The 26,872-nt window shown below is 40.1% G+C and overlaps 1 protein-coding gene across 1 annotated transcript; it reads left to right on the top strand.

Annotated features, from left to right (window-relative positions):
• The first annotated feature begins 9,859 nt into the window (after positions 1-9,859).
• LOC132041834 (uncharacterized) lies at positions 9,860-10,213 on the top strand. The gene has a single exon (XM_059432527.1). It carries the CDS (start codon positions 9,860-9,862, stop codon positions 10,211-10,213), a length of 354 nt encoding a protein of 117 aa, XP_059288510.1.
• Positions 10,214-26,872: the final 16,659 nt, after the last annotated feature.

Raw genomic sequence — 26,872 nt, 5'->3', positions numbered from 1 at the left:
GGTTCATTCTTCTTCGGGTAAGTTTCTTTTACTTCATTTGTGATTATATTATGGTTTAAGTATGGAGTCTATGCTAATATTATGGGTTTAGTTGGGGAAATTGGGTTATGAACCCTAGAGATGATTTTTATGAGTTTTGTTCAATCTAAATGACTTTGTTGGGAAATCTTCTTGAATTTAGTCATGGAATCATTTGGATAATTAGATGCTAAACTTGAATATCCCATTTTATGTAAGAATTTGATTATGGAAAGTTTGGGTTTTACTATAAATTGGAGGTTTTCAATTAATGATGCAATTGACGATAATTTGAGGTTAATTAGTGATTGGGATTTGCCTTTTGGACTTCCTAAGCATTGGGTAAACCGTTTTTAACTTAAATTTCCAATTTTTCCCTTGTGAGCCTGGCTTCTTCTTTTTAAGGGTTATTTTCGATTTCTATTATACTATAGTAACATCGATATCATTAGACTCGGCTTCGAACGGAGATTAAATTGATGATTAGACTTCGACCGTTCAGAAGCTCTTCGCAAAGGGAAGTCTCATGTTGGATAGTTCGTGGCCCCTGCTTGGCATTGAGGTAGGTTACGGCTTACCTTTGTTAGACTTTAATTAGTAAATCGCATGTGTTGTGTAGTCATTGACTGGGAAAGCATGATAGGCCTTCAGGCAGGGTTTTGGTGTTAAATCCATTGGCTTGGTATGATTTCTGATTATTTGGGCTTGTCGCCATACTTTATGTAATTATTGACATATGCTATACTTGATGACGTGGTTGAGGTTATGTGGGTTGTACTAGTTCTATTGTTGTGATTGAGATTGAGTATATGATAAGCTTCCATGGTAGTTGTGATGATTCGTGCAAGGATTGAATTGGCATTATGGTGCTTGTGAATTCCATATCATATTTATTGGCATTGTTTACATGTGATTCTCTATTCTTGCATTCATACATTCATGCATGATGGAGGATTTACAGAAACAGATTCGAAATAGAAAGAAAGAGAAAGATGAAAGTATATGGTTATTGCTATAGTCCGAGGTTTGTACCGGATATGTTGATAGAGGCACGGCCTGTTGTCCGTTCGGGGTGGCTAGTACATGGATGCCGCGGGTCCCCCATAGGTCATGAATATTGAAGTGACAAATGCTTATAGCATATGTGTACAGGTTCGAGAGATTAACCATAACATTTCATTGCATCCGATTGCAGTCCATATGTATTGTGCTTCTTATCATTGCATTGCCTATTACCTTATCGATTTCTTGTTCGTGATTCATTTGAGTTGTGCTGTTGTTGAACAATCCTTAGTGACTTGGCAGATTTGTGGATTAAAAGCTTAAACCTAGGCTATGACTTGATGATTTGGAATATGCTACGTCTGTTGTTGGTTGTTGAGTGCCTTATTTGATTACTTGTTGATTTATGTATTCCATATGTGTTAACTAATCTTAGTCGGCCTATGATGCTTACCAGTGCTAGTATTGTACTGATACTACCCTTGTAGTACACTTTATTTGAGTACAGAGTTTGTTACAGGATCTGTGTCATAGCCTCGCGAGTGATCCCAAGGCCTTCATACCAGAGAGCTCAGGGTGAGCACCAGATTCATAGCCCTAGATCCCGTCCTTGGTTTACCTATCTGCATTTATTCCATAGACAGGCTATTTTGATGTATTTTTTAGACTTAGTATTCTTTAGGGATTTTTATGATAGTGGCTCTTATACTGTGTTTCACACCAGCTCGGTTGGGGTTATGTCTTCTATTTCCGCACCTAAGAATATGTATGGTTAAAGACTCTCTATTGTTGGTAATTGCTATTTCTACCTGCTTCTTATACTGATAAAATATTAGTTAAAGGGATGGTTCGCCCACCAGAGGCATTAGTGCGGGTGCCATCATGACCCGTGATTTGGGTCTTGACAAGTTGGTATCAGAGCCCTAGGTTACCGATCTTACAAGTACAAGTGTATGTTTAGTCGAGTCTTACGGATCGGTACGATGAGCTCCGTACTTATCTGCGAGAGGTTGTAGGGCATTTAGGAAACTTCAAATTCTTTCATTCCTTTCGTGCTACTCTATTCAAATTGGTATCTGGTTGGTCCAGATTGGTATCTGACTTCGCTTTCTATTCTCTCACTAATGGTGAGAACACGTTCTTGAATTCGTAAATGAGTGGGTTGATATGACATGGCATCGTATAGTACGATGTGGGTCAATCATATACGGAAGCATGACAAAGTTCAGTTTCCAGCTATAGTTGAGACTCTTTAGTTCGGTATGGGAAGGTGCAGTGGTAATACAAAAGACTGCATGATCTCCATGTCTTCGACGTTTGGTTACTCAGAAGCCGCAGAAGTGCAGTTACGGCTTAACAAGAATGGTCTGCTCGAGGTACGATTGGTTGATGAGGTTTTGGTTTCATCAAGTTATTATGATAGTTGAGTGGCACAAGTGTATCTATGGTAAATCAACAGTTCCGTAATAGTAGAATATAAATGTTGTTATATGGAACAAGTGTAAGCTTAGGGAGGATTGTTGGATTCGACAAGAGGGTAGTGATCATGTCATGATGGTGAAGAGAAGTTGATGATAAGGATGTGAGGGGCGACTTGTGTGCTACGACATGAGGAAGTAAGATTTCTTAATGTATTATGGTAAAAGTACTTCATTGTTCCATGGGATATTGGAGTAAGGGAGAGAATTTGGATGGGTTAAACTCCTCTATATGAAGGGAACTATTGGTATCTGATATGCTCATTAGGATAAGGTTGCCAGATGTGCATGGGTGGATGTCGTATAAGGCTATGAAAAGATAAGTGGGGCTTCGATATGATAGAATTATAGTAATGAAGTAATAACTAGTGGTTTGAGGGTTCCTTTAAGAAATAGCTATCTGTTCTAAGTAAGGTGGCAATGTTACTTGTGTCGAGTGAAACTTAAGGAAATAGATAGCAGTTATTATTTAGTAAAGGGTGTGCTCGTATGGTCGTGATCTTTCGAGGTGTAATGGCTTGTTTGGTCATTATGGCCCTTTTGACTATTTTAACCCTTGAACGGTTCTCGAGGTCATCAAATGAGTTTTACTGTGACTTTTGGAAACTTGAGACCTTAAGTGAAAACCGTTTGACTCAAAGTTGACTTTTGGGTAAACGGACCTTTTTCGAAATTCTGTTGACTCCAAGAGGTCCGGATGATCGTTTGTGACTTGGTGGTATGTTCGGTTCAGTTCCCAACGCACTTGGGTTGGAAAGTTAGCTTTAGGCCATTAGGGATTGACTTGGTCAAATAGACCTCCGTTGGAAATTCCGAGGCCGCGGATGAATTCGTAGTGTGTTTTTATGCGTGTTTGCATGATTGTTATTTATTTGTAGGGCTTCGGGTGATAGTCGGACTTCGGTTTGAGAATGGTCAATTTTTCTGGTGTCTGGCATCCGCCGCAGCGAAGGGGGTGAGTGTATGGCGAGCCGCTATAGCAGTTGGCCAACCTCTATAGCGGACTCGTAGTAGCGGTAGTGGGAGCCGCTACAGCGCTGAGAGGTTTGTGAGTAAGCCTATGTAGCGGATCCCTTGTCGCCATAGCGGGTGCGCTGCAACAGGTCTTTTACCGCTGCAGTTGATGTCGGGGTTATTTTTCTCCTACTTCTTAAGTTAAAACCCTTAAACCCTTATCACTTCCTTTCATCATTTTCTAAGCATAATGGGGTGATTTTGAGAGCATTTTGGTCTGATTCTCCATAGAGCTAAGATTATTGGCCTTAGAATTCACTACTTACCTTTCCCAATCATTAATCCATGCTAGAAATCACTAGAATCAAGAGGAAAAGTTAGGTTTTATGAGAAATTCTTAAAATGGGTTTTAGACTTTCTAAATAGAATTTGTTGATGAAATTGGCTAGTATAACTATAGATTCTGATTTATTCATTGTTATTAAGCTTATATCTTCCACTATTAAGGGTTAGTTTGTGGATTAAAGAGTTAGGGTTTATACACAAATTTGGAGGTTTCACTTTAAATCTGAATTTAGCTTAATCTTGAGTTAATCTAGAAATTGATTAGTGGGTTTTGATCATCTAGACTTGAATTGCATATTCCACCTTTGAATTTCCCGTTTTACACTTGTAGGCCCGTTTCCCCAATTTTCATAGATGGGATTTGACCTAAATTAGAAGCTTAGAAATATGGATATTATTCTTCATGATTTCTAATCTAAATTGAGTTTATAACTAGACTTTGAGTATTTGGAAGCACTAACGAAGGGCAAGGTGTTCGCTTGATGGTTCGTGATTCCTGCTCGATACTCCAGGTAGGTTACCCCTTACCTTCCGGTTAGACTTCGGGTATGAAGTTGGGATGGAATATCTAGGTTGGTATTGTTGATGCTTATGGCTTGTCGCCTTGTTATGCTCTATTGGGATTGTAGCCTTGTGTGTTTCGGGCTTGTTGCCTCGTGAATAACTCTAGAATCTATGTTTATCGATTATTGTATAGTTGGAGGATTACATGTGCCATTGGAGGCTAGTTGGAAGGAAGGGGAAGTTATGATATTGATATTGTTGTTGTGATATGTGTCCATGTGTAGCACAAGCATTCATTTACTCATGTTGGCATTGATATCATCCATTTTCTCATATGCTCATATATTGGGATCGGGTTACGCGCCGCAACACTTATTTGGATCGGGTTGCACGTTCCGCAATACTGAGTATTGGATCGAGCTGTACGCCACAACAGATAGATGGACTTAGCGGTCCCCCACGGGTCATGACTGTCGGAGCGTAGACATCGTACGCTTGAAGCGTGTGTGTATCATTGCATTGCATTGCATTTGCCTTCATATTATATTCTCATATTGTTGATTGGCGTTGATATTGATATGTTGATGATATTCTAGGATTGATAGTGGTTCTTGTGGTTATGCTTCGAACTTGTACTGAATTTGAGGTGAGATGTTGGACTTTGTCACGACCCAATTTAGCTAAGTCGCGCGGGCACCTACCTTTTCCACCTCGGTAGGTGAACCCCTTATCCGACAATCTCAAATGCATAAAATAATAAATGAATAAGCGAAAGAGATAGAAATACGTAAATCTGACATAATAATAAATAGAATAGTGCGGAATTAGATCAACCACCCAAGAAATATGTCTAATCATACAAGAGCAACTAACTAACATATACGAGTCTGGAAATATAAAAAATACATCAAAAGTCTGAATATGTCTCAGAATATCAAGTAAGACAAAATAAGGGAAGAATCTCCAAGGCAGCGGACGTCCCAGTGCTTACCCTGTAAGAATCTCAACAGCAACTCTCACACCGCAATTAGCCACGAGAAGGAGAGGTCTATCCTACCTGGAGCTTTGCATTCATAAAAGAATGCAGCAAGTGCAGGTCAGTACAAACAACAAGTGCAGGTCAGCACAAACAACAAGTTTAGCTAACACATATCAAGTCAATAAAGTAAGATAAACAAGTAATCAATCAAGGTATAAGTCAAACACAAGCCAAATCCAAATACACGTCATCGCCTATGTTTAGCATCTAAACCCAATTGTGCCAAGTCTCCAATTACTCAGTCCGACTCCGTATATCACAATTACATCACAAGAATATCACAACAGAAGCCAAAGTGCAATGCAATGCAATGATGTATGAAATGTATATGCAATGCAATGCTATGTACACATGTACTCCGGACGGAAATATCAACGTCTCGGTAGCACAACCCATGGAGGACCCGCGAAGTCCATGTACCTAACGGCTCCGATACAAACCTCGGCAACTGCTACCTCACGATTTCGGCAAAAACCTCAGCAATCGCTATGCACAACCTTGATTCTGGGACAACCATCGAATATCGGTCCTTATGTCACTCTCATCCAACTGAGCCCAGCTCATCACAGTGTTTCCTCAAGTATCATCAGTGTGTCAACAATATTTCATGAAGGATGAGAATGCGTGCAATGCATGAATTCAATATCAATAATCAGATCCATATCACAAGTACCAAGCATGGGTACGCTAACAATATCATGAAAAGGCTACACAAGTCATATAGAACGCTATCCTCGTATCAAACGTCAACAAGTAAGAAACTACAATATTATGAAGAGGCTACACAAGCTATATAGAACACTATCCTCATATCAAACATCAACAAGTAAGATACCACAATATCATGAACAAGATATATCAATAGTCTGCAATATCTATTATCTCCACGTGGCATCAAGCCCACAACAATAGAACAAGATAAGGCACAACACAACGGGGTGGCTAACCCTAATCACACAATAGGGCCCAACCTAAGACAATATCCAACCTAACTTCATACCCAAAAGTTTACATGCTTTCTCCGACAATATCGTCTAAATATATGCTTCGCTAAACGAAGTCTCACCATAGGTAAACCATAATCTACCTGGAAGGCCGAACAGCAATATCACCAACAATCACTCCTTAGCCTTTCCTTTCCTTTGAGCCTCGAGATCAAGAAAGTCTAAGCATAGTCGAATCATAGAATTAGAATCAAGAATAACACCAAACAAACCCTACTTCTATTCAAGACCCAAATCCCCAACCTATGGAATGAGTTTTATGAACTAGAAGGGTGAAATTAGGAATCTAGGTTAGAAATAATGAAGATCGATACCTATATTTCTATAATTCTAATTGGGTCAAAAACCAACCCTAGAATTTGGGGAAACGGGGCGCACAAGGGCAAAACAGGAAATTCGGAGGTAAATTATCCAATTAAACACTAGGTGATCAGAACCCATCAACTAATTACTAAATAAACTCAAAGATTCATCCAATTTCAAAATCCAAGCAAAACACCCAATTTTTGGGTATATAACCTAACTCTTAAATTCAAGAATTCATTACTAATAATGGAAGGTACATGATTAACAACCTTAGATACATCATAATATAGCATAAACTCAATCAATTTCGTCATTTAAAGTAACTTAGGAAGTCTAACCAATTTTATGAACTTCTCAAGAAAGACCCATCAAACCCTCTTTCACGAAAAACCTCAATTTTCTACTTTAGAAATCATGAATTAAAGCTTAAACTAAGGGAATGAATCAAAGAAAATTACTTAGATTATGGTTTAGACCTTAATCCATGGAAAAATCTTGAAGCACATTTTTGAATTCTTCCAACCCAAGCTTTCAAGGCGAGAGAAACCCCAAGCAATATTAATAGCAAAAATGCCCAGCTGTTCCGCCTCGTTTTTGGTGCCAAACAATCCCAAAACTCGCTTTTGATGCCTCCAATGGATTCCTTGTGAAATTTCACTCAAGTTAGGCTTTTGAATCACCCCATTTGTCCTTATAATGAATGAGATATGGTGGTTTTAATATTTGGAAGAATGCAGATTTTTAAATAAGAATTTAGTGGCAATGTAGTAATTAATCGGAAAAATCTATCAACTCTTAGTAAAATGACCATAATTCCCTCATACAATGTCTAAGCTCGATGATTTCAGTTGCTATGGTTCCGAAATTATGATACGGATATAATGGTTCAATCAAAACACGAATCAAAGGCCGTTTGCTCAATATGGTACCCTTTATGCTCAAATTGACGTCAAAACCGAAAACAATCACCATACAACCCAAACTTGTCCAAAGCTCATCGGAATCTAACCAAAATTTGTGGACATGTCCAAAATCATCATACAAGCTTACTAGAATTTTCAAAACATCGACACGGGATCATTTTTACCCGATGTTGACTGTGGTCAACTCCAATTCTAACTTAACCAGTTTCTCAACCAATGATCCAAATCACACCCGAACCCCTCCGGAACCAAACCAATGACACCAAAATGTCATAAATCACCCTCCGAACCTAATGGAACTGTCGAAATTCGATTACGGGCAAGTTTACCCAAAAGTCAACTTCAAGTCAAATGATTTTCGTTTTAAGGCCAAATTTTCTAAAAGTCATTCTAAAACCCAAAATGATGCCTAGGGAACTGTGCCACCAATCCTCGCGGGTAAAAATAGTAATAACAAGGCTCCGGGATGGGTCAACGAGTTCAAAAACGATAAAAACACAATAACGACTAGTTTGGTCGTTTTAGACTTGGTGCTTAAATTGCAATACTTGGACTGTGTTGAGTTATATCTGTTTGTGAGCATGCCTATTTTTCAGTTCCTTATTATGCATATGTTATCTAATTATTGTCGATCTATGATACCTACTCAGTACTATGATTTTATACTGATACTACCTTGCTGTACTCTTTCCATGAGTGCAGAGTATACTGTTGGAGAGGTATCTACCCCTCGAGGCTGATCCGAGGCTTTCTGTCAGAGTTTCTAGGGTGAGCTTGCTTGATGGATTCTGCAGCTTGGAGATTCTTCTGCTTTACTTGTCTTTACTACTTTTCGAGACAGATTTCTATTTTGAGACATGTTGACTATTCTAGATTTGTATTATTAGTAGCTCTTGTACTATTTAGGCTATATCTTTGGAATTGTTGTATTTTCGCACTTGTAGTATTTCTTACTTATGATAGACCTGTAATATTATTATTGGGTGTTGAATTTACTTTATTGTTATTGGTTGTTGATTAAGGGAAAGGTTCGCATTCCGGGGTGGAAAATGGTAGGTGCCCGCACGTTTCCCTAATTGGGGTGTGACAAGTTGGTAGCAAAGCCCTAGATTACTCGATCTAAAGTACAAGAGCATGTCTATTAGAGTCATACGAATTAGTACGATAAGCTCCGTACCTATTTGCCAGAGGTTATAGGACATTTAGGAAATTTCACATTCTTTCATTCCTTTGTGCTACTTTGTTCAAATTGGTATCTGGAAGTTGCAAATTGGTATCTGACCCATTTTTATTCTCTCACAGATAGTGTGGACACAAACTAGCATCGTGAGAGAAGAGGTGCCCGAGCCCACTGCTGGGGCATGCACTAGAGGACGAGGACAGGCGAGAGGTCATGATTGAGCTAGAGGTCGTGGAGCTGCATCGTCCAAGGGTGAGGGCCCTGTGGCTGGACAGAGGCGAGCATGTTCAGCTTCTCCAAAGTGTCAGCCCGAGAGAGTACAGGCACCTAGGGGAGGTGAGGGACCAGCCCTGGCTCACCCCAATGCTATGTCTGATCAGGCTTTCCAGGATATTATAGCCCGTGTACTCATTCATCTTGACGGCCAGCATGCTATAGGTGGTGCCACTACTCAGGTGGTTCCCAAACTCGAGTGGGAGTACGGACTCCTGAGCAGGGCCATACTATGGGGATGCATCCTGCTGTTGCTATGGACCCACTTTTAGGCTGTGTTCTAGTTCCTAAGGGTGTTCCCAGACCCGTGGCAATTTAGTCCTTGACCGTTGCAGATCAGGAGCTCCTCTGGAGATGCCTGAAGATCGAGTCGCCTAAGTTCTTTGTCTTATGTAGTGAGGATGCATATGATTTTATAGTGGAGATGCATGAGAGAATTTATAAGATGGATATTGTGGAGTCCCATGGAGTGGACTATGTCTCGTTTCAGCTTCGCAGCGATGCGAAAACTTGGTGGAGGACTTCTATTGAGGGCAAACCAGTTGGTGCACCTCTACTTACTTGGACCCAGTTCCATCAGGCTTTCTTGGAGAAGTATGTGCCGCATACTTTGAGGGATGACCATCGAGATCAGGTCCTTCATTTACGACAGCGAGGTATGACAGTGTCAAAGTATGAGGCCATATTTCTATTATTAGCTAGGTATGTTGTTCATATGATTCCCACGGATGAGGAGAGGGTTCATAAGCTTGTGGGTGGATTTGTGTATCTACTCCATGTTGCTTATCTCTAGTTGGTGACATTGGGGTCTTCGAGTTGTTGTTGATCATGCTATGGCTGTCGATTCTGCCAAGGCTCCATTTTTGGGAGAGCCCAGTAAGAAGAGGCCGCGTTTTCATGGTGGTTACAGTGGTTCTAGCTACAGCGGTGGGGGACAGTCATCCAGGCCTTATCAGTCAGCCCCTAGCCGCTCTATTCAGTCCGTATTGCAGGCTTCTTCGGGTGGTCCCTCTAGACCCAGTGGTTATGGAGCTGGACAGTCTTATGGTAGTTCCTACTCTCGTCTAGTTAACTGTGGCAGTCCCTCTACTTCATCAGCTTCAGTGCATCGATCTCCAGTCTCTAGATCTTGTTATACTTGTGGTGACCCTGGTCACTTTATGAGAGATTATCCCAGGCCAATATAGAGTGGGTCCCATTAGGGTCCCAGATTTCATACTCAGAGAGCCCCGACACCATTTAGTGATCGAGGTGGTTCGCCAGCTAGAGGCGATGCTCAATTAGGCTATGATGGATCTTATCAGTCCAGAGGCAGACACACGTCAGGTAGAGGTGGTTCTTAGGCTTCCAGAGAAGAGGCACAGTCCGGCCAGAAAAGCCGTGGTGGTGGTCTTTGCTATTCCTTTTCAGGTATGCCCGAGGCTGAGTCCTCTGATGCTATGATCTCAGGTAATATTTTTGTTCGACATCGACCTACTTCAGTCTTGTTTGATCCGGGGTCTACTTTCTTATATGTATCTGCCTATCATTCTGTTGGTTAGGATTTGACTAATCGTCTTGATGTGCCTGTCCATGTATCTACTCTGGTTGGAGATTCAGTTGTGGTTGATCGAGTCTTTCGGTCTTGCTTACTTACTTTTATGGGGTATGATACTTGGGTAGATTTGATGATTTTAGATATGGTAGACTTTGATATTATCTTGGGTATGACCTGATTGTCATCATATCACGCGATCTTTTACTATCACGCTAGGACAGTCACCTTAGCTATGCCTAGTATACCTAGATTAGAGTGGATGGCTACTCCGAGTCCCGCTCTGAAGAAGATCATTTCTTATCTCCGCTCCAAGAAATTAGTTGGTAAGGGGTGGTTGGCCCACTTGGCCTATGTTCGTGACATTAGCGTTTGATTCTCCACTCCTTGAGTCCGTGCCTATTGTGTGTGAGTTCGCGGAGGTTTTTTCTTCTGATTTGCCGGGTATGCTGCTTACGCGACATTAATTTACGCGTATCGATTTGGATCGGGAACGGCGTCATCTCACATTCCTCCTTATAGGATGGTGCCCGCTGAGTTGAGGGAGTTGAACGAGTAGTTGCAGGATCTGTTGTGTAAGGAGTTTATTAGACCGAGTGTCTCTCCTTAGGGTGCTCCTGTTTTGTTTATGAAGAAAAAGGACAGTACGATGAGGATGTGCACAGATTACCGTCAGTTGAACAAGGTCACCATTCATAATAAGTATCCCATTTCTCGTATTGATGACTTGTTCGACTAGCTTCAAGGTGCTTCGGTATTTTTGAAGGTTGATTTGAGGTCAGGCGACCATCGGCTGAAGATTCGGGCTGAGGATGTTTCAAAGATGTCCTTTAGGACTCGTTATGGTCATTACAAGTTCCTTGTGATGTCATTTGGGCTTACGAATGCTCCAGCTGCATTTATGACTTTGATGAATGGCATTTTTAAGCCATATCTTGATTCCTTCATCATTGTAGTCATCGATGATATTTTGGTATATTCGAAGGGTAGGGAGGAGCATGAGCGTTATTTGAGGATTGTCCTTGGGTTATTGAAGGAGAAGAAGCTTTACGCCAAGTTTTTAAAGTGTGAGTTCTAGCTTGAGTCTGTGGTATTCTCGGGCTATGTTGTGTCTAAGGACGGGATCATGGTTGATACCAAGAAGATTGAGATTGTTAGAGATTGGGCGAGGCCTACTACTGTGATCGAGATCCGTAGCTTGGTGGGATTGGCTAGCTGTTACCGTCGATTTATGAAGGGTTTCGCTTCTATTGCTTCTTTGTTAGCTATATTGACTTAGAAAGATGTTCCCTTCCAGTAGTCCGATGCTTGTGGAGAGAGCTTTCCAAAGCTCAAGACTCTTTTGACTTCAGCCCCGATTCCGGTATTACCCGTAGAGGGTAAGGATTTTTTAGTGTATTGTGATGCATCCCGTGTGGGTTTGGGTGTTGTTCTGATACAGGAGGGTAGTGTCATAGCCTATACTTCTCAATAGTTGAAGATCCATAGATGAATTACCTTACCTACGATTTGAAGTTATTAGCCGTGGTATTTGCTTTGAAGATCTGGAGGCATTATCTGTACGAAGTCCATTGTGAGGTTTTCACAGATCACCGCAGTCTTATCACATTTTTTCAGTCAGAGAGATCTAAATTCTAGGCAACGTAGGTGGATGGAGCTTCTAAAGGATTATGACATCACCATTCTCTATCATCGAGTGAAAGCCAATGTAGTATCTGATGCCTTGAGTCGTAAGGTAGTGACAATGGGGATTTTAGCCTAATTGGTTACTTCTGAGCGTCCGTTAGCCATGGAGGTTCAGACTTTGGCTAACAGTTTCACGCGCCTTGATATTTTAGTTCTGGCAGGATCTTATCTTGTGTGGAGGCGAGGTCGTCCCTTTTGGAGCAAATTCAGGCCCCGCAGTTTGAGGATGCCTAGTTGGGTAAGATTTGTGATAAGGTTCTGAGACGTGAGGCTAAGGAGCCTATGCTTTATAGTGTAAGGATTTTGAGGATCAAGGAAGGTGTGTGCGTTCCTCATGCTAGTGATTTTATTCGTCGGATTTTGGAGGAGGCCCATAGTTCCAGGTATTCTATCCACATGCGTGCCCCTGATGTACCGTGATGCGAGACGGCGCGTGCGGTAGGGTAAGATAAAGAGAGATATTACAGATTTTGTGTCTAAGTGTGGGATTTTCAACAAGTCAAATATGAGCACAACAGACCTGGCGGTGTGCTTCAGAGGATGCCCATTCCCGAGTGAAAGTGGAGAGGATTACCATGAATTTGGTTGTGGGTCTTCCGAAGACCTTGGGCAAATTTGATTTAGTTTGGGTTATTGTTGACCGGTTGACTAAGTCCACTCATTTCATTCTAGTTCAGGTCACTTATATTGCAGAGAAGTTAGCTAAGATCTAAGTTCGAGAGATTATGTAGTTGCATAGGGTTCCTATTTCTATCATCTCAGATCAAGGTCCTCAATTTACTTCCCACTTTTAGAGGGCATTTCAGACAGAATTGGGTACTCAGTTGGACTTGAGTACAGCTTTTCATCCCCAGACTATTGGTAAGTCCTACTATCCAGGTTCTCGAGGATATGTTGAAAGCATGCGTCATTGACTTTGGTGGTCATTGGGATCAGTTTCTACCTTGGCAAAGTTTGCGTACAATAATAATTACCATTCCAGCATCGATATAGCATTGTTCAAGGCTTTATATGGTAGGAGGTTTCATTCTCCTATTGGGTGGTTTGATGCTTTTGAGGTTCGCCTGTGGGCCACAGATTTATTGAGAAAGTCCATTGATAAAGTGAAGCTTATTCAGGAAAAGCTTCTAGCAGCCCAGAGTCGACATAAGATGTTTGCGGACCGGAAGGTCCGGGACTTAGAGTTTATGGAGGGTGAGTAGGTTCTTCTAAAGATTTCACCCATGAAGGGTGTCATGTGATTTGGGAAGAGGGGCAAGTTGAGCACGAGCTATCTTGGCCCATTTGAGGTTCGCCGTTGATATGGGGAGGTTGCTTATGAGTTGGCTTTGCCATCGGACCTGTCAGGTGTTCATCTAGTTTTCCATGTGTCTTTGTTGAAGAAGTATCATTCTGATTGTTCTTATATCGTCTGTTGGGATTCTGCGTTGCTGGATGAGAATTTGTCTTATGAGGAGTAGCCCATAGTGATTCAGGATAGGCAGGTTAGGAAGCTGAGGTCCAAGAAGATTGCTTCTGTTAAGGTTCAGTGTAAGCATCGTCCTGTTAAGAAGGCTACTCGGGAGGCCAGGGTACGTATGCTCGAAGTATCCACTGATTGTTCTTGAGTCGAGTGCCTTTCCTTTATTTCATTCCCTTGTAACTCGAGGATGAGCGATTGTCTAATTGGTATCTGATGTAACGATCCGTTCTGTCGTTATGGCCCTTTTAACTATTTTACCCCTTGATCGGTTCCCGAGGTCATCGGGCGAGTTTTAGTGTGACTTTTGGAAACTTGATCTCTTAAGTGAAAATTATTTAACTCAAAGTTGACTTTTGGGTAAACGGATCTTTTTTGAAATTCATTGATTTCGAGAGGTCCAGATGATTGTTTGTGACTTAGTGGTATGTTCCGTTCGGTTTCCAATGCACTTGGGAGCGTTTTGGGACCTGGGTTGGAAAGTTTGCTTTAGGCAATTAGGGGTTGACTTGGTCAAATAGACCTCTGTTGGAAATTCTGAGGCCGCGGACAAATTTGTAGTGCGTTTTTATGTGTGTTTGCATGTTTGCTATGTATTTGTGGGGCCTCAGGTGATATTTAAACTTCGGGTTGAGAATGGTCAAAATCAGGATTTTTTGGTGCCTGGTGTCCACTGCAGTGACACTAGAACCACTGTGGCGGTCCGCTGTAGCGAGGGACCTATTACTATAGCGGATGGGGTGAGTGTGTGGCGAGCCTCATGCTTGATTGGCAGGCGCATAGCGGACTAACGATGGCGGTAGTAGGGGCAGCTACCGGCGGCGAGAGGTTTGTGAGTAGGCCGCTGTATTGGATCCCTTGTCGCCATAGCGGGTGCACTGCAGTGGGTCCTTCACCGCTGCAGTCGATGTCGGGCTTATTTTTCTCCTACTTCTTAAGTTAAAACCCTTAAACCCTTATCACTTCCTTTCATTATTTTCTAAACATATTGGGGCAATTTTTAGAGCATTTGATATGATTCTTCATAGAGGTAAGATCCTTGGCCTTAGAATTCATTACTTACCTTTCCCAGTCATTAATCCATGCTAGAAATCACTAGAATCAAGAGGAAAAGTTGGGTTTATTGAGAAATTCTTAAAATGAGTTTTGGACTTCCTAAATATAATTTTGTTGATGAAATTGGATAGTATAACCATAGATTCTGATTTATTCATTGTTATTAAGCTTATATCTTCCATTATTAAGGGTTAATTTGTGATTAAAGAGTTAGGGTTTATACCCAAATTTGGGGGTTTCACTTTAAATCTGAATTTAGCTTAATCTTGAGTTAATCTAGAAATTTATTAGTGGTTTTTAATCATCTAGACTTGAATTTCATATTCCACTTTAGAAATTCCCGTTTTACCCTTGTGGGCCCGTTTCCCCAATCTCCATAGGTTGGATTTGACCTAAATTAGAAGCTTAGCAATATGGGTATTGTATTCATGGTTTCTAATCTAGATTGCGTTTATAACTAGACTTTGAGTATTTGAAAGCACTAAGGAAGGGCAAGGCGTTGACTTGATTGTTCGTGATTCCTGCTCGGCACTCTAGGTAGGTTACGGCTTATCGTTTGGTTAGACTTCGGTTAACGAATCATATGTAGCATTAGGTAGTGTTGGAGAAATCATGTCACCTTCAGGTATGAAGTTGGGATGGAATATCTAGGTTAGTATTGTTGATGATTATGGCTTGTCGCCTTGTTATGCTCTGTTGGGATTGTTGCCTTGTGTGTTTCGGGCTTGTTGCCTCGTGAATAACTCTAGAATTCATGCTTGGCGATTATTGTATAGTTGGAGGATTACATGTACCATTGACTAGTGGGAAGGAAGGGAAAGTTATGATATTGATATTGTTGTTATGATATGCATCCATGTGTGGTACAAGCATTCATTACTCATGTTGGCATTGGTATCATGCATTTACTCATATGTTCATATATTTGGATTGGGTTGCACGCCGCAACACTTATTTGGATCGGGTTGCAGGTACCGTAACATTGACTTGGACCGGGTTGCATATTCCACAATATTGTTATTAGATCGGTACATCCTTTCTATGAAGTACATGGACTTAGTGGTCCCCCATGGTTCATGACTCTCCGAACATTGACATCGTCCGCTCGAAGCGTGTGTGTATCATTGCATTGCATTTGCATTCATATCACATTCTCATATTGTTGGTTGGCTTTGATATGGATGTGTTGATGATATTCTGGGATTGATAGTGGTTCTTGTGGTTATGGTTCAGACTTGTACTGAATTTGAGGTGAGATGTTGGACGTGGTACTGAAATTGTAATAATTGGACTGTGTTACGTTATATCTGTTTGTGAGCATGCCTATCTCTCGGTTCCTTATTTTGCATATGTTATCTAACGCTGACCTTCGGACTTTATGATACCTACTACTGTCTTGTGGTTTTGTCTTAATCTTATCTTGATGCCACTCTTTCCATGAGTGAAGAGTACGTTGTTAGAGAGTCGTCTACCCCTCGAGGCTGATCCTGAGGCTTCCTGTCAGAGTTTCTAGGGTGAGCTTGCTTAATGGATTTTGCAGCCCGGAGATGCTTTACTTGTCTTTACTACTTTCCAAGAGATTATTTCTATTTTGAGACATGTTGACTATTCCAGACTTATATTATTAGTAGCTCTTATACTATTCAACCTAGATCTTTGGAACTGGTGTATTTTCGCACTTGTAGTATTCCTTCTTATGATAGACCTATTATATAATTATTAGGTGTTGAATTTACTTTATTGCTTTGGTCGTTGATTAAGGGACGGGTTCGCCTATCGAGGTGAAAAATGGTAGGTGCTCGCATGTTCCCTAGTTGGGGCGTGACACGAGGTTAGAGATAAAACGAGGGATCGTTTGAACTAAGAGTGTGTTGATTTGAGAATTATGTTGCGATTTTTTGATGTAGAGTGGATGTAAGGGTTCATAGATGAGTGGTATGATTGATTAAATCATAGGCTAATGGGGATCACTCGAGCGTTGGATAGGAGTAAAGTTTTTATTCCTGAGAAATTATCAGATGTTGCATCTAGTCTTGGATAAGATTTGTGGGCATATTAGATAAAGGTTAATGCGTGAAGAGTTCTACAATTACTGGTGTCGTGATTTTGTGGAGTTGATCGAATGAGAGGAATCATCGAACTATTGTTAGAGGTTTTCGGGCTCGGCAAAAGTAAGGCAAGAGGTAAGACTTCGTGGGCAAGTATCGTTCAAGGACCCTTGAGTGAGGAGTCGGTCAGTAAGGATATTTGAGTGGTAGATCAATGATGGTTTTGAGCTAATTCAATTTGCGAAGAGTATTTAGGAAATTAAGTTAAGGATGTGATACTAGTTGATACAAGGAAAGGCGAGTCATCATAGAACGTTGGATATCGATGTTGGGTCAGTTAACTCATGAACCAAGTTAAAAGAAAGGTTCTTTCACTAATAGATTTTGGTAAGGGTACTTCTGTGAAGTTATATGAGGACGTTAGTAGGGTTATGTATGATGACTAAGGATTTTGGATCAGTTCAGTGGTGGTTTGAGGTATTGGACCGACAATGATGGATTCTTGTTTGGATAACTAGAGTTGGTTGGTATTTTTCTAGCGGAGAGGCTTTATGAAGATTTGTATATGTGTTGCAACAGGCTTAAAGGAAAAATCAATTTTGAAGTGGGGTGAGATGTGGGAACTCTCGGCTATTCGTGTGTGTGGCATACTACTATCTTCAGGATTGACTCAGCTACTGTTCCAGACTTATGATATTGCGGAACGCACTTGAGTGGGTATGACGTTCGGTTAGTGGCAGTGAGTGTGACTTTTAAATAGGATATGGAAAGTGTGGAATTAAGGTAAGTCATGGGTGATGTTATATCCCGTATTTTTGTACATTGGGATATTTTAAGCTAATCGCGATAAGTTTAAGGACAAGACTATTTTGGGATACGAGGTAGAGACTTTTAACCTCCGATTTTGTTTTAATGCACAAGTTGCTTATAAATTTTAAATGGTATGGAAATATTAATGAAGATTAGGGGTTAATTAACCATGATTAGATTATTAAGTGGGGATTAAAATCAAATTATTCATTAATTGGCCATTAGTGGCCGTGTGGGCCCCACCCATAGCATGGCCAAATTTGATTGGCTCAAGCCATGAGTGGGACATGTGTCCAACTTGTAGGCATCATATTTAAGTCAAATTGATGACTAATGAAACCATTTATCATCTTCAACAAAAAAAAAAAAAAAAAAAAGCTTAGAGATAGAGAGAGGAGCTCTCGGCCATGGAGAGCTCCAAACTTGGTGATTAAAAATCAGTTTTCCTCAAGGTATTTCACCCCCCTGGAAGGTGCGTAGCAACGTGGGATTGATCTAGGCGTAAGAACAAGTATTATTTCAATTCACAAATTCTAGCCAAGTTGAGAAGTCAAGTGTTAAGGTAAGGTTTAATCTTCTTTTACATGTATTAAGGGTGGTTTGAGCGTGTTGTAATTTGTAGATATGGATGGAATTCATGGAATTATGTATGTTGGTGTTGAACCCGTGTAGGGACTGTTTTGTGTAGGAGATGGCGAATTGATTTTACTTAGTATTTTGGTTGTTGTTGTTATGGATTTTATGATGAGAATGAAGGTATTAAATGGTTCGAGTTGAGGTTGTAATTGTTTGTGGGCTGTTGTAGAAGTTAATATGGTGTTAGTATAGTTTCTTGCATTTAAATGAATAATGTTGTTAACGTGTGGTTGTTGGTATAGTTCATGAATTTGGATGAAAAGAATGCGTTAAGGAATGTATAATAAACGTAAATGGTTTGTTTGGTATGTCCGTAGACGTTCGTGAAGTTATCGGGCATCCTTACGTTACTAGTTAGGGGCTGTCTAATGTGTTGTTGTTGTTCTTGTTGAGCTTGGAAGATTAATGGTAATTAAGATTATATGTTGTATTGTGTGTTGGTTGGGCTGTTGTAGAGTTGTGTAGATGAAAATGTTGCGACTATGGATCATTAAGAGTAACTTGAATATGTAGTAGCCGTGTGTGGATTGTTATCGAATGTTATGAATATGGGCTGTTTGGAATATTGTGCGGGCTGTCCGGAGTGTACTCGAGTCTTGTTTGAATATAAGGGAAACGTCGTCTAATTATCTAGAAAGGAGTTACTAACGTTAGAGTACGTTTTGAATCTCCCCGTAGCTTAACCGTAGTTCTTGACGTCTTAATATAGGTTGAGGTACTATTGCAGCGTATACGTGTTGTGTTGCGAGTAAGCGCTAAAGGTATGTAAAGCCTATCCCTTCTTTCTTTTGGCATGTCCTAGACGTAACTAATGTACGATATGAGCTTTGGGGTAATTCTATTCACAAGTTCCGAGCATGATTTATGATTCTTATTCACTTCTTGATGTTAGAACTCTTAGAATAGTCGAGCTACTGCCCTCGAGCCTTTTACATGCTTGGATAGTAAATGATGCATAAAAGTTCCTATTCTAAAAAGGGCTCTATAATGACTAATGCCCTTAACTTTCATAAGCTGTCTCGTATTAATTTGATACCTATCTATGATCCCTGAGACTTTAATTGATATAGTTCATAATGACATCCAAGAGTACTGAACATGACTATCGCCCTGATACTCGAGTGTTAATTAGCCTACTTAGCTACTGAGTCTCAAATGATGATTTGAATGTATATGGTTACTCACTACTCTGCTCGTGCATAATGTTATTACATCTTTCACCGAGTCCCGAGCCGAATATGTTATCACACACATTTTACTACATTATCCACCGAGTCCCTTACTAGAGGGCCGGGTACGCTATACGATGATATAATGATATGATGATATGATAACATGATGATATGATGATATGATTATTCACCGAGTCCCATAATGGGCCGGGTACGGTATATGATGATATGATGATATGACTATTCACTGAGTCCCATGATGGGCCGGGTACGGTATGTGAATATGATATGCACGACTTGTTTTATAAGGCACAGGTACAATGACTTCTTGGCTATTATACTTGTCCCCTGGAATCCCTACTTCAGTTATGATTTTTCTTATTGTATTGCATGCTTTATATACTCAGTACATATCTCGTGCGACGACCCTGCTCTTCGGGGGGGGCTGCGTTTCATGCCGCAGTACGGACTCTCGCTTTGGTGATCCGCCGACTTAGGATATCTATTCGGTATCTTGGAGTGCTCCTTGTCCGAGCCTAGATTTTTAACTGAATCCTTTTGATGTATATATATATTTATCCGGGGGTACGGCGGGGCCTGTCCCGTCATATGTTCTTTGTTGTTACTCTTAGAGGTACGTAGACATATGTGTGGGTTGTATATATGTATTGTCCGGTGTACTAGTATGACTTATGTTTGGGGACGTTCCCGTTACGTAAAGTGGCGACCTTGTCGGCTTGCGTATGTATATATATATATATATATATATATATATATATATATATATATATATATATATATATATATATATTTTGGGATGTCGTATGGAGTGGCAGCCTTGTCGGCTTGCATATGTGTATGGTTGGGACGTTCCCATATGTTATGATAGCCTTGCCGGCTTACGTACGATGTTATCTGTTGGTAGTTGTGACTCCACAGGAGACAGGTTGTCTTGATATATATATATGCGACAGTTTTGAGACGACGTCTTGCCCTTTTTATATAAAAGTTCCTTATCATGCTAGTTGTGGACTGACTTTAGCTAACAGGTGTGTATATGAGTGTCCAGCTCGGGCACTAGTCATGGCCTACGGGGTTGGGTCGTGACAGGTGATCTTGAATTGGAGGGACTAAGGTACATCTTCTGAAAAGGAAGGAGTTGGAATTATAGCAGCATGGCTACTTGAATCATGTACAAGTTATGGCGACATTATGTTATGTCTTTCAAATAGAGTGTAAAAGTGATAGGTGATGGAAGAGATACATATTTTGGATTTCGTATGTGGCAAAATTTGAAGAGGATGTGAGTTGTATTGCAGCGAGATGGTTAATATCACGACATTTCTTATATAGAGGGTCTAGAGTGTGTTAATAAGTGGGAATCTTAAGAATCACTTCAGTTTGAGGATTAAGGCTACATCTTCGAGGAAAGGCCGTGATCATGGGGGCAGATCATGTTGAAGCATGGTCGACTGATAGCATGTGTCACGACCCAAACCGAAGAACCGCGGCCGGACACCGGAAGACCTACTCGGTGAGTGTCATACTACTATTCCATCCGGGAGTCCTGGCTGATTTGTGAACCTTTAATCTACGAAATGACGCTTCCGTCGGGTAAAAAAACTTTTCAATAAAACTCTTTCGTCAAATCAGGGACTTCTCCCTTATCGTTAATTCAAAGAAAACCTTTAGTCACAATAAAATCTTTTAAAAATAAAGCATAAAAACACATTGACCTATATGTTCACTTTACACAACTGTCGACATCTCGACGCACTATCCACAGGACACTGTTTGCAAAACTCTCTAACATACACGAGATACCATAACATAAGTACTCTGACTCGGCAACACTCCGAACTGAGATGGAGCTCACCAATCCAGCTGATAGCCTATGAATATCCTATAGCCAATGTCTTCTACTCATCTGTATACACCTGCATGGCATGAAATGCAGCGTACACAAGAAGGGACGTCAGTACGAACAGTGTACTGAGTATGTAAGGCATGAATAACAACATAATAAAAAAATATAGAACATAATAGGGGATAAAGATGACCTGTACATTTGATTGCCTCTTAAGGCGGATACCATACATGCATCTTTAACCCTTTTAAATCAATATGTACATAAAATCATGGAAGACATTTGTGACATTTCAATGAATGTGCAAAGACAAATAAATCATTATGGCTATATCAACAAAACACATATATCTATAGAAATGCCACAACATAGGCCACATCGTCACCCCTAAAAAACATCACAACATAGGCCACAGCGTCACTCCCTGTCAAATGTGCCCCATATATATAAACATCACATCATGGGCCACAGCGTCACCCCCTGTCAACTGTGCCTTATACATATAAACATCACATGTAGGCCACGAGCGTTACCCTCACAATCGTGCCTTATGTATACAAACATCACATCATAGGCCACAGCATTACCCCCTGTAAACTGTGCCTTATATATACAAACATCACATCACCCCCTGTCAACTGTGCCTTATACATATACATCACAACAAAGGCCACAGCGTCACCCCCTGTCAACTGTGCCTTATATATATATATAGATATATACATATCACGACAAAGGCCACAGCGTCACCCCCTGTCATTGTGCCTTTATATATATATATATATATATATATATATATATATGCATCACAACAAAGGCCGCAGCGTCACCCCCTGTTAACTGTGCATCATATAAGTACATGAAGAATGAGAATGAGTGCAGTGCATAAGCAAAATAAAATAATATAACTTGGTAATGTCACAAAATAACTTTACACACATATTATACTCATAGCATGCATGAGGGTTCAAACATAAGCTACCACTTTAGCGGAGTGAAGTAAGGTCAGTAATCTCCGATTTATATTATGGAATAATCATCATCGCTCTATCTCACCTTGAAGGAACAATTATTATAAGGTGAGACTAACAACAATGAATGAAATCGAGAAAATCATGAATAAGCTCAATAATCACATAAAAGCATTGATCTCATAACTTGAGACTTTTAACCATAAAATCATCATCATCATAGAAAATATTCTCATCTTTGACATCATCATTATCATCGTAAAAACATGTTCATCGCTGTTATCATTACAGCTCACAGAATTATAAATCTCTGGTTTGGAGAATACTGGTATTTTGGAAAACATTTATGGTTTATCAGGAAAGGAATCATGCCTTGGATTCATAAACTTCTATCTTTTGAAAACAAAGAAGTTATGGAAGCATTTATGAAATCGTACCATAGGGATCATGCCTTTGAAAGAAAGGGACGAGTCTTAACATACCTGATTGATATCCTACGAATTAACGCTTATTCTCCCGAACTTGCAAATCTACACTCAAGAGAAATTATACTACCGTTAGACTTATCGTCATATGCCTATCTCAAGTCCTTAAACCAAACTTCTTTAGAATCTGCCAAAATTAAGATCTCCCCTATTTATATGCCTAGCCCGAAATCACAATCCGACAACCAACAACAACAACAATACCAACATCAACAACAATATTATCAATACCAATATATTCCATAAAACATCACGCGATGTTTTTCAACATACAACAACAATATACATTTCCTTTCTTCCCAATCAAGGAGCATAATCTCATTAACACACCAACAACATTAGATACCATCTCTATACATGTAAATCGGCCACCACATGGCCACAACATGCTCAAAACAGTCCATAAACACAACAACTACAACACGACACTTTATGATCTTTCCTCCATAACTATTTTCACTTTTAAGACTTGCTAAACCTTCAAATCAACTCAACATAAGAGATAGGATGAAGAACATACCTTATACTTGAAGAAATTCAGCCACACCAACTTCCTTCAAGACCAAACTTGCCACAACATCAAGTAGAAGCAAGAACAATCACCTTTCATGGACTAGTTTGGTGTAATCTTGTTAAATTCTTGATTTTATGGGCCATAAATGTTTGGAGGATGTGTTGAGAAGTTTCTAGGACTATTGATAATGTAAAATGCTGAAAAAATGGAGTTAATGGGGTATTTATACTCCTCATATAGGTCGGTTCCACCGACCTTCTCAAGTGGGACTCGCGGAAACCATTTGGCAGCTTGGAGTCTTTATCATAAAATGGCCATACTTATGGATTCGAATATTCTATGAGGGCCCACGACCTATGGTTGGAAAGCTATTTAAATTATCTAAAGCTATAATTTTTGGTGTGTTTTCAAATTCCAAACTTATAATAGAGTTTTGGCCCCTTCAATTCAGATCATTCGAAAACGTATCCTTAAATCATCCCTTTGGAGGGCTTATGCCCATATTTGGCTTAAAGGTCCTTCTTAAGATTTGCTAAACTTCCCATGTACTACTCATATCACTTTTTATATGTCCTTTATAAAATCCCGACATGTGGGCCCCACCTTAACTTACGGTTACGAGGGCTATTCATCAAGTAACGTGTTAACTAATTTACTTCATACGGTCTCCAAATATCATATATATATATATATATTCTTATACTCATATCATATAATCTTCATCCCTGATCCTTGTATAACTTTTTTCTCTCTTGAGCTCATACTAAACCATCTACAGTCTTGGTAACACGAAATTTTACGGTGTGTAACATTCTTTCCCCCTTAGAAAAATTAGTCCTCGAATGTTTAAAATAGTCTTGCACTCTTTCCCTGATCCCATTCTCTGGTACATCCCCTTATCGAATCATTCTTCCCGTTAACATATCGCATTTAATCGTACCATCGCCATAACAGGTCTCCATTGGCTATTTACTCGCTTTTTCCTATATTTACTTCTATCCTTCCCGAAATCTTATCGTCCATTCCCCGACTTTTAACCTGTTTAGATCCGCTCATACCCTTCATAGCCTTCTACAGAATTTACTAACATCATAGGTTTACAAACCTTTCTCTACTCTCGTAGCTAATCTCTTTGCTCTTGAAACTCATAAGTCGGAAAACATGCTTCTGAAGAAATCATAACATACCTGGATACCGAACCATGGCTCTTCTAGCCTCTTAACTGAGGTCTGAACCAATTATGACCTCATGTACTCTAATAGCTCACATCTTCCTCATTTTTACCTTACTGACCTTTAAACCTAATAACTTGCCTCTTGATACTCTCGTAACCCTCACTCTGTAATTGTGTTAACTCTCTAACTAGTCGTAGCTCTGCTCAACGTAATCATCTCTGCATCAATGAAAAACATAAGTTCTAACTATACTTCATTTTGCCGACAACTCCCGATCTGTAGGAACTAAGTAACCCCAATTCACTAATCTAACTTATATAAAATCATCTTAATATCTCTAGCATCCTAAAGTATAACAGGAACAACCCATATCTTTATGACATTCTTTAACTCAACCTTAACATATAATCAATTCCATAATCCTTTCTATAAATCATTTCTTTTGAGTTAGCCGTGAAAACCTTCTCCTTATATTAAGCCCATGCGAGAACTCATTTGTCGACTTTCCACAATTCCCGAAATAGACCTTGTTCCTACGGAACCTCGAATGTAACCCATTTTAATCCTTCGGACTACTAATCATCTTCCTCATAAATCATTCTTCGCACACCACAAGACTATCTTAAAACTCCCTTGCATTCCCTTCTATTTTCTTGTCATATCCTTCCCATTTTGTGGACGTTAAGTTCCTACTAGAATATCGTTCAATTTCTTTTCTTCCCCACGAATTATTTTGGTCCGATCTCAAAAGATACTCTTTAGTTACTCTATTCATTTGCTGACTTGCCTTTAGATTTTGTTAATCTTATTCCTACAACAATTTTTACTTTGAACTATCTCTATAATCTATGCACAATACAACATCTACCACATATTATTTCAGTCCTTGTGCTCGTACCCAAGCTTACTCGTTTCCCCCCTTAAAGGCTTTACCTTATGGTGTTGTATTCCATTGCCATTCTCGATCGAAATTTCATCCCATAATAATCCTTTTGTCATCGCTTTTGTTCTTTCACTTACGAATCCTTCAAGTTCCCTACTTGTCATTACCCAAAATACTACTTTAAATCTCAAATCTTACCTATAATAATCCCTAGGGATACTCAAAATAATGATGTACCCAACTATCATCCCGGCCCCGAGAATAGTACTTTTTATTCCAATAATTAATGCCCAATGTCCACTTGTAGTGCAATCTTCATCTTATCCTCCATATCATCTTGTCCCATACTTTCCTATTAATCAATCTGTAATAATCATAGACGTATAATCTTCGTGATCTCCTAACTCTTTTGTCCTTGTCCTTCTTTAGCTTAGCTCCTAATTTCTCTCGGGCTATTCTGGTTTCTCATATTCACTTTTTTCTATGTTTAAATCTGTAGGTCCTCCTAGCATATCTTTCTACATCCTAACTGTGAATCCCGGCGATATAACTTTACTTAGAAATCTTTACTCGTACTTGTACCCTGTCTCCTTGTCTAAAAGAATCAACCTCACATCTTTTACCTTCCTGTAGCAACTGAATCGATCTTTGCGATATTTTATCTTCACTTGTACACCTATTCTCTTCTCTCTTTACACATAAATCGACATCGCACTTCATTTCTCTATCATCAAATAACCTTCACAATACCCGTCTAAAAAAAATTGAGGTTCCCCCCGGGCCCGACGAGTCCATTACCTATTACAGAGATGGTTTCCTATACATTTACACGTATCCGTTCACGCTTAAATTCGATCCTCCAATTGATCCGGTTATTCTCGAGATGTGCCGGACATACAATGTGACCTTGGCTCAAATTGGGCCGATAATTTGGAGGATCGGGCCTGCCTCCGCCTACTAGCCAATAACGCAAAAAGGGAATTCACATTGGCGCACTTCATTCGGTTGTATTCTTCTAGAATCTTCCAAGGGGGCATGATAAAGGTCGCCAAACGAGGTCGGAACACGATTCTTACAAACTCAGTGAGGATAGAGATCGAGGGTAGTTGGAACGTTATGTCCGGGTAAGGACCGTAGACATTATCCCGGCTGATCGCATGCCCTTTCCGGAAAGGTAGAACAATAGACGTAAGTTTGTCAGTTGTCTCCCTTCTATAATTATCTTTCCTCTATACTTTGCCCAAATTGCTCCCTTACACGCATATGTTTTTTTTTTTAGCCGAGGCATGGATGCCTTCTGCTGTCCGGAACCTTTCTGAGTGGGTTGGGGCAATCATTAGCCAACACTCTCATTTAGAACGGACATGGGGGGACCTATGTGGCCGATGGGTGGCCCTAAATCATGGTAATCTTCTCCCTGATTCGGTACTTAGTGCATCCTCTCGTTTTCTCTTTTTCTTTCTATTAACTCTTTTGGCATTCAGACTTGCCCAAGGGAACCAAGACTCGAATCTGCCAGAAAGGCCCGTATCGACACGAGATTTGATACG

This window comes from Lycium ferocissimum, unplaced genomic scaffold (assembly GCF_029784015.1).
Source record: "Lycium ferocissimum isolate CSIRO_LF1 unplaced genomic scaffold, AGI_CSIRO_Lferr_CH_V1 ctg11854, whole genome shotgun sequence".
NCBI lineage: Eukaryota > Viridiplantae > Streptophyta > Magnoliopsida > Solanales > Solanaceae > Lycium > Lycium ferocissimum.
This window is presented reverse-complemented; position numbering and strand designations above follow the sequence as displayed.

Bases quoted from the DNA above. Each gene is read 5' to 3' on its own strand.
- LOC132041834 (XM_059432527.1), top strand. From the start codon at position 9,860: ATGGCTGTCGATTCTGCCAAGGCTCCATTTTTGGGAGAGCCCAGTAAG.